General features: G+C 41.8%; 1 protein-coding gene across 2 annotated transcripts in view; it reads right to left on the minus strand.

The window, feature by feature from the left end:
* Nucleotides 1-12,377, minus strand: part of GFRA1 (GDNF family receptor alpha 1) — a 445,406-nt gene that overhangs the window by 354,580 nt on the left and 78,449 nt on the right. The window contains exon 3 of one of the 2 annotated variants that reach the window (XM_077349873.1): nucleotides 12,262-12,300. The exons of the other annotated variant lie outside the window; for it this stretch is intronic. Coding sequence (XP_077205988.1) covers nucleotides 12,262-12,300 — 39 coding nt within the window. The remainder of the gene's footprint in view (nucleotides 1-12,261; nucleotides 12,301-12,377) is intronic. 2 annotated transcript variants of the gene reach the window in all.

The raw sequence follows: 12,377 nt of genomic DNA on the forward strand, positions 1-12,377 counted from the left end.
CCTTGTTTAGTGGTGCATGAATAACTGTCTTTTTGAGTGGTAAAGGGAAGTTACCATAAGTTAGTGACTGATTTATAATGGATACTGATTTGCTGATGTGATCCTTACATGATTTTAGTAGCCAAAACACAAGTAGTTCAGGATATTAGTAACGGCCTTCACAGATCCCAGAATCTTGTCACTACGAAAACTGGATCAAAGTGTTCTATAAACTGCTGGAAGTGTTGTTGCTACTGCCTGATGAAGGCTTCTAATCACCATCATCATGATGTTTCAATGGCAAAGGGAAGGCAGAATATGCAGCTGTGGGGACAGTTTTTGCTGAGGCTGGAGCGGAGCCAGTTATTACATGAACTTTGGAGAAGTTTGGACTCAACTTGTAATTTACTCATGAACTCCAAATTAAAGGCATATTCTGATTCCCCATCTCTAAACCTAATGGAATTCAACATCTACTCTGAGTAACTCTGCAATGGTACACTGCTATCTTCCAGCACAACAAATAAAATGCAGTTAAGCAAAGAGTGCAGACAGATGTAAGGAGGGGCAATGGTGTGGATGGACTGAGACTCATTCCAAAATTGCTCTTTCTTTCCTATCATACTGCTTGAAAGTAATAAGAACATCTACTGCATCATAGTTTATTTTCAAATATTAACAGTGTTACAAATTCCACAGGTGCAAAAATGTGATATTAAAGAGACGGATGCTTTTCAAAAGACCCTCCTTGGAGTAGAACACTACAGTGGCCAATGTTAGACATCCCACAGGCTTCAGAAATTGTTAATTTCACTTTTCTCCTGTACAGTTAGAGCAGGCTGTCTCAAACAGGGTTTCATGAAACCCTGGGGTCTCTTGACAGCCCTGGAAGACTAGAGTTGATTATATTTTATATTTTTTTTAAAAATTGTTAAACGTTTAGTAGGCGATATGATCATATATGATCATGTTGACCCACCCATCACTCCCAAAATGACCAATGATGGGCCTGGAAGAGGTGGGAAAGGGAGGGGCCCTTGGTGGGTATGTACACAATGCTGCTTCCCAACTACATTCTGCATCATCACACCACTTCTGGGATTTCTTGAAGCCTGAAGAATGTTTCAGGGGTTTCTCAATAGTAGAAAAGTTGAGAAAGGCTACACTAGAGAAATAGTAGAAAAGTTGAGAAAGGCTACACATTTCCAGGTAAGAGTCATTTCTATAGAACTAACAGTGCAAACTGATTGCTTCTGTATCTGTCTTTCTCTTTCAGGCCATGGGGAGATCAGGGCCTCTTCTGCATGATGGAAAAGCTGATGAAAACTCACTAAATACACCGTGATTTTTCTGATCTCTGCACAGGAATTTACTCCGCAAAACTGATTTTACTCTCCATGGTGAACTGCTTCTTCTGTGCTTTAAGCATCTTTTAAGTGTTTTTTTTCAGAAAGAAGCTTTTCACTGATTCATTTCTCTCCTGCCTGTCTCAGACACTCTATTAGTCATGCAGAGAAGCTCCTTGGTTATGCAGACTAGTGACTGCTTTAGAGAGCAAAGCATGTCACTGGCAAAACTACAGGGGATAGGGCTATGAATTGTTCCATGCACAAAGCATTGCAGCGTAGTTTTTCAACATACTATATTCAATACAGAACAACGATTGTAGTATAATACAGTGGTCTAAACTGGTTGTTTTTTAAACTGTTTTTTTGGCTCCGTGCAGAATACCTCTAGCTCTCCTGCTTCAACCTCCCTCTTCACTGGCCACCACCAGGCAGCAGGGCAACAAGGAAAATAGCTGTGAAAGTGGCACCATGCCAAGTCACTTCCATGGTGCTCTGGGGTTATTTATTATTTATTCTCACATGGATCACCGTGGCCAGATGCTCCAAGGGCAAGTAGAGTGCTAGTAGTCTCAACTGACGTTGGTGGGAAAATCCTGACAGACTACTCTCAAGAACTGTGCCTCCATAGACACTGATGCATCAAGGATTACCCCCAAGTTCCTGGCACAGCGCAAAGTGTTAAGTTGCACCCTGGCCAGGTCAGGCAAACATGCTTCCCAGCCCACCCTTCCCAGCCAAAGGACCTCCATCTTGCAGGGGTTGAGTTTCAGGAGAGTCTGCTCAAGCTACCCAGCTACAGCTTCCAAAGATCTGGAGAACGGTTCCGGGTGGGAGTCCAGGTGGCCATCCATGAGGAGGTAGAGCTAGGTGTCATCTGCATACTGATGACAACCCAGCCCAAAGCTGTACCAGCTGCACCAGAGTACACATAAAGATATTCAGACAAAAGTCTATGGTGTTAAATTTTAATCTCTGATCCCATCCCTGTCTCACTAGCTGCCAGTGGCTGGCACCTGATTGGGCAACCCTCCATATCACTCTATATTCTACAGTAAATGTGAATGTAAATAATTACTTCCTTTCCTGCTAGCCTGCCTAAACCTGCCTTTCTGGGTATAGTGAATGTTCTGGGTATAGTGAATGTGCAGAAGAATAATGGGAATCATGATGACAGGCCCCATCTGCAAACTTCCACACATTTGATATTATCTTGTACATAATACACATGCATATAGAAATTATGTTTGCATAGTGTCCAGACCAGAAATAGGACTAGAAATATAAGGAAACAGTAGTTAGTCTTAACCAAAAAGATCACAGAGGATGTTTCTGCATATCAGAAAGAGAACTGGCTTAGTCTGTAGCTAAATATGCCAACTGAATCAAACAAATTGTTGAGGAAAACTTCTAGCCAAGAAGTAAATGATCTGATGTGAAAGCTAATTAGGATCCCAGGGTTGTCTTGTTTGCATGGAACAGATAATTGCAATATTTTCTACTTTCACTGCTACAACTTCTGCATTAGACATATATCTGATACTTTTACTACTGTGTCTAATATTTGTAATCTGATATTTATAGTACTAGAGCCTCATGTGGCGCAGGGTGGTAAGGCAGCCGACATGCTGTCTGAAGCTCTGCCCATGAGGCTGGGAGTTCAATCCCAGCAGCCGGCTCAAGGTTGACTCAGCCTTCCATCCTTCCGAGGTCAGTAAAATGAGTACCCAGCTTGCTGGGGGGTAAACGGTAATGACTGGGGAAGGCACTGGCAAACCACCCTGTATTGAGTCTGCCAAGGAAACGCTAGAGGACGTCACCCCAAGGGTGTGACTTGATGCTTGCACAGAGGACATGACTCGGTGCTTGCACAGGGGATGCCTTTACCTTTATTTATAGTACTACAAATGCTGGCAGAGGCTCATGGGAATTGTAGTCTATGGACATCTGGAGGACCACAGGTTGACTACCCCTGGAATAGATGACCCATGAGGTCCCTTCCAACTCTATTATTCTATGATTCTGTGATTCTATGAAACATGATGACAGTCCATAGGGCCTGAGAAGTTACCAGTTCCTCCAAGATGAAATTAAGCAGTTAATGCAGAAAACACAGATCAGCTTAACATACACAATGCCTTATTGGGGCAAAATAATTTTATTCAACCAATCTATTCAGAACAAAAACAACCTCCACTGGGACTGATGCAAAAGTAAAGTACTGTTGGATCTCATCCATATAGGCAATGACATCCAGTTCTAAAATCCAGGATGACTTCTATCAGTGGTTTAATACATGTTTCTTTTTTATATTTGTCACATATATCCTTTCCTTCTCTAAGAAACAGAGTGGCAGACACAGGCAACAACACTGTGACATGTCAGATTAATAGGCAATGACTTGCCCAAAGCCACCAAACAATTACTTAGAGTAGAAACTACCACTTGGGTTTCTCATATCAAAAACCAACACACAACTTAATACACCAAATAAACCAGTGGTGGTTATAGAGGTATGTCAACTGATAATAGAAAACAACTGTACTCTATTTTTAAAGGGTATGCTGATTCATTGTATTCCAATCCATTATTATTATGCAGTTTTATTATGACTTGAATTGTATTCCAGCTATCTTCTAAGTGGGGGAAGGAAAATTTGGGGAAGTTGATAATGAATTACACACAAGAAAAAAAGTTTGAGATTTGGAAGGTTGTTTCTCCCATAGCTAATAACTTATTTTGTTGCTTTTCCACAGAAGTACAACAGAACATTTTGGCCCACACAGTGATAATGTAGAATAGGGTTCTTTCACCACTCCTTTTAAACTGATTATATGCATGGACATTCCAGATATCCAACTCCAGAGGAAACTTGACTTTTGAAATTATGAAAGGTGGTGGCAAAGGTTTGCATAAATATTTAACTATGAGTTGGCTGCCACCATAGCTTTCCAGAGGGTCTCCTATGGTCAACATTGAAAACATCAGTAGATCTGATGGGTAATTTGGTGGACATCAGCCAGTGTTAAGGAGTATTGATTCCCAAAGATTCCAATGTGAATAACATTCCCAGTGCCTAATCTTATTTTATTTCTAAAGAAAATATCAGGATGGCTTAAACTATGTATTTTCCTTCATTGCAGTATATCAGCAATACATCCATCAAACTTTGTAGGTTAAGAGGATTTATGGATAACAGAGATAAATCTATTTTATCCTCATTTTCTATTTGATCTGAAATGCTAACTGCCCTTTCCATTTCATTGCACTGAGAAAGTAAACTATCAGTGTTTGTCACAACACATTAATTATTAGGCTCCAGTTATATCTTATTTACTCATTACCAATAGCTCAAGACCGAACTCTTCATTTATTCCTTGTGTATGACAGTGATTCTTAACAAATGGGAGTACAATAAAATTCATGCTTACTCTCACCAATTCACAGACAGCTTGGCATATTGTGGCAATGGGGAACATTTGACAGTGATGGTTACAGATGCTTATTCTGTTGACTGAAAGTCATGTGCCTCTGTTACTGCACACTGGACAAAATACCACTGAAACAGACCCCTCATATAGAACAATATAATACATATAGATGCCATCTATACAGTTTGCTCTCTATCATAAAGTCATAATCTGGATTTTATGTGTATGCATTCTTCAGTTTTTATGGGGCTCCTTTCTATACCACTTTATATCCAACAACTAATCTTGTTTATCCACTATTTTGTGTGTTCTTCATTTCATGTTTTCAACATGAAGATATAAACTACATTATTGTAAACTGGAAACTTGGAGCAATCAACTTGCACTTAGAAGCAGTTCAAAATATCAGTTCTAAAGGAGTTCATACGATTTATTTATTGGATCATGCTGAGGTAAAAAGTTTGTTTGTCTCTCTCTTCAGTCAAATAATTGAATTATGGATGTTGGATGTTTTACATGTTTTTGCCAGAACCGAGTATTCATTTCATCAGTCTGAGGAAATGCTGGTAGAACTTCACTACACTTGGCATACAAGGAAACATTACTGAAACTATAAAAATTGATGCTGTAAAAAGGGCGGAGGGTTCAGTCGTTTGTTGAACATTATTATTACATTATTAGAGGTGAAGATTCTTATTTTCCTGCATCATAAAGTTGAACCCAGCACTGTAACTCCCACATGCTCATAATTTCAGTGAATTTCCTCCATGGGAGGAACTCTGACTGTTTTTCTGTGATAAATTACTTACAGCACAGTCTTATGGATTTTTATTCTGAAGTAAATCTTGTTGAGTTAAAATTAGCTGCATGGTATAAAATAGTTGAAGATCTGACTCATTTCCTGTTAATGTTCTCACTTTCTCCAGAGTGATTTATTGCCCTGATGAGAATTTACTGTATTTCTACATTTTCCTCTTTTCACATAGGAAAACTGTAAATATTCCCTTTCTAATATCCATATCACTGGACACAGCCTTGGTGTGCATGCTGGAGGGAAGCTGAAAGGAGAAAACAGGGCCTCAGCTAAATAACAAGTACCTTTGGCTTTAAGGCATAACTTACTGTGCATTATAAACAAAATGAAGTCTTATTAACATGGAATTTCTGGGGCATTTCCACATCCCTTAAATATAGTGAAATGATTATCTTACATATTTGTTATACTCTGGCCCCTCCATATGATGTCACCAACATCCAGCATCTGGGCAGCAACCAATTTAAAGCGCTAGTTGGGAAATTGCATAAAGTGGATTCCCCAACCTTTTTAGCACTAGTTATGGGAGAGCAACCAGCAGGCAGCCAGCAGAGGGAAGGTATGGAGTCTCAAATGTGCTAAAGGCTCCTGCCTCATCCCACCCTCGCATCTGCCTCCCTCTCCCATGAGAATATCATTTTAAAAATGGCTGACATTCTGGAGCAACAGATAGGCAGACAAGAGTGCAGGTGAGGCTAGAAATAAAATGATTTTTTTTCAGAGTTGAGCCAGTACGTGCTCTTGTCAAGTGGTGTGTGCGTCCACTTGAGGGCGGCCCACTGCTTGGCCAGGAAGCAACAGCAGACAGCAGACAGCACACACCACGGTGCAGCTCTCGGCATTGACCTCCACGCTCTGAGCGCCTGCTCCTGGTACTTCAGGAAGGGGAACCCCAGCTGCAGTCTGCCTGCTTGGAGCCATCAGCTGCTACTTGCATGAGACCGGCACCTCCGTCTCTGGAGAGCCACTCATTGCACCTGCCAGGAGTCCCCGCAGCCCAGACAGTGGTAGCAGGAGGTTCCCCCAGGCTGGCTGCTCATTATGCTGGCACTGCTCATGGAGGGGACATGGGGGCCTGGCTACAGGCTGCTTGCTTGGGGCAGGCAGGCATGGGTGGGTGGGCGGAGGGGACCCGATGCCCTGCTGGCCAAGCTGGGGAGTGTTGGCGGTGCAGCGCATCCCACTTGGCAGCTCAACTTGGGCTGTGCACTGCAGCAGCTGCAGACCATGCAAAGGGGGCGGGAATTTCTTTTTTAAAATGGCTAACATCCTGGAGCAACAAATAAACGGACAAGCGTGGAGGCGATGCTAGAAATAAAAGAATTTTGATTCAAAGTTGTAACACAAAGCATGCCTCTCTAAAGTGTTCTTCCCCCTCCAAAAAAAATCAGGAACGAGATTGTTAAAAGTATTAAGACTCATGATTCCATAGGGGGAGGCTTTCAAAAAGCACTATGCATCCATGGTTAGATGCATAGGCAATTAAACGGAGAAGTATGAATTTAAAACAAGAGTGACACAGGAAAGAGTGAGACAGGAAAAAGGTGAGGGGGAGCTGGGAGGCACAATAATATTTAGGGCTATGTCATTCAGCTGGTGTAATGCTATTTTTACCGATGTGCAGAAATGCCCTTGATATGTTAACTTGCTCCTTAAAATGGCACATGCTATTAATATTTAAATATAAGCTGACAAGAAGTAGAGACACAGAAATAAAGTTAATTTACTGGTTAGTACCTAAAACAAATGTCCTTTTCCAGTAGTGAGCCTCAATTTGTGGATGCCAAGTATATCAGGAGTCTCCAATACGGTGTATGTGGCACCCACTGGCACCTTACCTCTTGCTTACCAAATGTTTTCAGTAAGTGGGTGGCGCCAGGCATATTCTTGACCAGCATAGCTTCTGATAAGTCACTGAAGCCCTCACTGGCTATGCAAAATAAAATAATGTTGTTTTAGTGACAGCTGCCGCTACATCATTGGTTTTATTCTCTCTTATTTCTCAATATATCTTTTAAATTACTCTTTCTCTCCCCCCCCCCCACACACACACTTGGGACTTCGTCTGAGTGTACGGTTGGTGTTTCCTCCCAAACCAGCCATTTTGTTGTCGGTTCTGCCTCCCACAGCAGCCATTTTGTAGTTGGGCCCACCACCCTGTGTCAGAATTCAGCTCATGGTCTCAAAAAGGCTGAGGACCCTTGAAGTAAATGAACAAAAGTTTAGGAATCTGGAAAGACACACCCAATTGCAATAAATGCTATAATAAATAAATAAATAAACAAACAAACAAACAAACAAACAAATAAATAAATTTAATGTATCAGGGATAACTAGCGAAAAACTCCCAGGTAACATGCTTGGTTTGGGCTCTCTGTCCCATTTCATAATAAAATCAGAGTCCAGTGGCACCTTTAAGACCAACAAAGATTTATTCAAGGTGTGAGCTTCCGAGTGCAAGCACTTTTCCTCATACTATGAACTCCCTTCATGACAGTCTGAGAAAGAGTGCTTGCACTCAAAAGCTCATGCTTTGAATAAATCTTTGTTGGTCTTAAAGGTGCTACTGGATTCTGATTTTATTGTGCTACTTCAGACCAACACGGCTACCCATTTGAATCTGTCCCATTTCATATTACTGAGAAAAGATATGGTATATATCACATCGCTAAGATACTTAGGACAACCATCTCTGTTTTGTTTACGTTTTAATCCAACTAAGCCTTTATTTCATAATACTCTTCCTGAAGTCAGATTAGATCCATCTGTTGCAAAGTTTGCAGATGACAGCTACACAAGTACAAGCTGATTGTTCTTTGAACTGGGTGGGTCATTCAGAAGAGTATGGCAGCAGAAATGTGAGCACCCCTGACCCTTTTTTCATCTTTATTTCAGCCAATTGGGTATCTGAACTATATGGCAATACTGATTTTTATCCACATGGGGAGAACGGCAGCCTATGCACAAACAGAGAGAGAATCTCAATCATGGAGTGCAAGTCAAATTATGGCAGGTGAATATAACATTTTCTTAGTTCATTTTCTTAGTTATGGGGATTGTATTGAATATGCCTTCTGCATTTTACAAGAAACATTGTTTTTCTGAAATTAAAAATAGAGATCAATACATACAAGAAATTAAATGCAAAGCATAAAACCTTTTTGTTTGAGTTTAGGAAAAAACATTAATCTTAAATTTCCATTATAACAGCAATGAGAAATTTTTTATTAACCCTGACACAGAAAATAAATGTGGTCTTTGCTAATAACAATTTGGTATCTTTTGTTTATTAAACTGAAAGCTACCTCCCACAACAGAAATGATGTCCAAAGAGAAATGATGTCCTACAAGAGAAATGATATCCAAACAAAGGCACTGTATTGACGGTATGGTCAAATGAAAATTTCTTTACATTTAAGTTGATTAATTAACTAAAACAGTTAATTTACAGCACATCATAAGAGTCTTCTTGGGTATTCCTTACAGATGTTAGGTTTGCTGGGTCCTTGCATAGCAAAGCATACAGCATCATTCTGACAATATTTTTATTCCAGAGGAGGATTTCTTGGATAGCCCTTTGAGTCATATGCTTCCTTTAGATCAGTAAGTGTCAAACCCAAATGTGGCTTACAGTTCAACCATCCAGGTTGCTTTAGTGAAACTTCGCATTAAAGTTTATATGCTTAAATCCTGGCTTTGTGGGGTATTAAATAAACATTAGAGTTTCAACTCCCGGGGTATCAGAACTAAAGCTGAAAAGTACTGCCTTATTTAGAAGGTGATCATCTCCCTCTTTCGCTACAAATGATTCCACTGCCTTGACAGACCTACCTCAAGACCCAACTTGTTACTTATATCTTATCAACAGAACAAGCTGGATGCTAAGTGAATGGTCTACCTGGACAGCTTCCGCACCAGCCATTCGGCCCAACTCACTGCTTGTCTAGGACTGGGCTGAATTCCCACTTCCTGATGATGTTGGTTTTGGTCTGGGGCAGTCCTGGGGCCAGAGCTACACAGGCCCTCAATTGGCCCACAGCAATTGGCTGCAGTCCTCATTGGGGCGTATGTCGGGCCTGGGCTGTCCGGAAGGCCATCCTGGTCCAGCTTCTCCTCATCCCTCCCCGCGATACTACATTCTTCAAAAATTAAAAGAAAAGCCCCAGGCGGTTCTGCCACGCTATGCAGCATGGGGGAGCCATTTCTTTTTATTTGCGAGAACGCGGTATACACAATCACACATTCTTACATATAAAAAACACAATATTCACGCCACCCCACAGCATGGTGGAACTGCCTCATGCAGGAGCAGATGGATGGAGGGAAGCAGGCCAAATGCTCCCCTGTGTAGTACTGGGAAGAATCAAGGTGACCTGCCCTGGGCTGGAAGCTAGGTGGCAATATTGCGCAACGCCTCCCATGCAGTAACAGTCTAGGTTAGATCAAAGACTGAAAAAGGTTTTGGTAGAAGAGTACCTGCAGATGTGCCAGTTGACCCTTATGGTGACCAGGAGGGGATCCCTTTATTTCTTTTATGAAAAACTAGTTCAGAGATTGAAGTCTTTTTTTGCTTATGATGCCGGCTTATGTGCTAAAAGAGCACTAAGATTTTCAAAGTGTTATTTGAATGACTGTACTGAAGCCAAAAAAGCTCTCATCTCTGCATTCCATATATATTTGGAAATGACAGTAAAGCAGCCACTTATATCTTCTTGCTCAAAAGAAATCTTATAAGCAACTGGTTTCTCACAAAAAGAAATCTGTTCCGCTATATATTTCTGGGATGGATTTGGACAAGGAGCATGTCTCATGGCTTAAGTGCTACTCAGTGCTTAACACACACTCAGGGCAGCTGTCCCACCCAAGTGCCTCTTCCTCCAACTGGCTTGCCTGTCTGTCCAGCAGCCAGCCAACTGCCTTCCATCCCCCACCCCTGACCACCCCCTCCTCCTTCCACTTCCCTCTGAGGCTTGGAGGCTGCAGATCCCCACCTCGTAAGAGCGGCTCCTGCCGGTGAGTTCCCTAACTGCTGCCTGCAGCCTTTCCAGGTCCTGTGGGGAGGAAGAGGCCGTTCGCAGAGTTCTTCCAATCCACCCCCTAATCTAGTGACCATTGTATTCCTGAGTGCAATGGGCTTGGCCCCTACTGTAAGAGTTACATGGAGGTGTCTTATACAGGCAGCTCAAGAAAATAAATCTGCACTTTTTGGGATGATGACCTCAAGCCATGCATTTAAGGACCCATCCCACTTGGACTTCCTCAGCACACCAGACACCCGGGAAACATATTTCCGGAAGATGTATGAAGACTCTTGTTAGGAGCCCCCTCCCCCTGGACAAAAGCAGCCCCTGTATCCATGGAAGAGGTTAAATCACTTATCGGCCCACTCAGAAGAGGAAAAGCTCCTGGTGCAGACTGTATTCCTCTAGAGCTCCTGAGAAACAACACAGGGTGGTGGGCTCCACTTTTGCCATTATTTTTTACCTACGGCAGGAAGGGGGGAGGCATTTAAAGGGTCTGCCTCCACTGCCTTTTTCAGACAGCACCTGAGAAGGAAGGGAAAGAACCAAGCAGCTGATGCACCAATCAACTTTAAATGCCTCTCTTCCAGCCTTTGCTGGCAGCAGAGAGCACAGTCTGGTGCCAGTGAAGGCTGGGGGAACATTTAAAGGGTCCACCAGTCAACTGATCTGTTAAGATTGACTGTGTAGCACTGTTCTTTCCACCACCACCCAGCCTTCCCAGCAGAGAGCGAGCTTACATGAGGGAAGGGAGGCACAGGGAACTCTGTGCCTGCCCTCCCCTTTGTTTAAAGAGCCAGTTACTATTGGTGAGAGGTGTCCTCCCCACGTAAATGGGAAAAACTTCCAACCTTTTTGGATTCAGACAAATCTAACCAATGCTTTGAACCTTTTGGATTCAATCGAATCATGCCACATCCAAAACAGTCTGAATTATTTCCCTCTGCACATGCCAACATCAAAACACAAGTAAAGTCCTGCTAGAACAGACCAGTGGTCCATCAAGTCCAGGATCGTGTCTCACACAATGCTCGATTCTGGAGGGCCAGCAGCACAGCAAAGATGTTATAGCCTTCTCCTGATGATGAGTGTACAACTAAATATCCCTAATGGAATGTGAATGTGTCCTGCCTTAATTGGAGTAAGTGTGTACCTCCAGAACAACCTGTTTTAATAACCAACTAAAGCTTTTCTCTAGAAATTATGCCTTGGATTTCCTGCAGGCTGCCTTTTCCCTCAGTTTTCAAAAGCCGCCATTGGCATTTCCATGTATAAAAATCCAGGACTATTCAAGCAAATTACTACTAATTTCTGCCTTTTTTAGATGTCAGCTAGCAGGGCCTATCAATGAGATATACATGAAAATTTCAGTGAGTTTACTAAAATTATATTTCACTGCTTTTTTCAGAATGGTATACTTAAATTAATTAATAATGGAGAAATGTTTTGGATTGCACTGTGCAAAAACATTAAATTTTCCCTTCAAAGTGGGAATTTTTTCACCCAAGCAGTTTGTATACAAGTCCTCTTGTAGATATTTATGGAAACATTTCACAAGTTGAATTTCAGTGGGAGAAAGATCCAGTTTTGACAAGTAGCAGCTGCACAGGAGCACAAAAAGTCACCACCATTTCTGGAGGAAATAGCTATAAGTAAATGTGTAACCATACCTTCCATAATTGCAAAACATGGAACCATGACTTTTCATTCTAGAGAAGAGGGAATTGTCAGATTAACATGGGTACTAATACAAAGTAAACACAGAGCCACAGTTAATGAATAATCA

This window comes from Paroedura picta, chromosome 8 (genome assembly GCF_049243985.1).
Source record: "Paroedura picta isolate Pp20150507F chromosome 8, Ppicta_v3.0, whole genome shotgun sequence".
NCBI classification, from domain to species: domain Eukaryota; kingdom Metazoa; phylum Chordata; class Lepidosauria; order Squamata; family Gekkonidae; genus Paroedura; species Paroedura picta.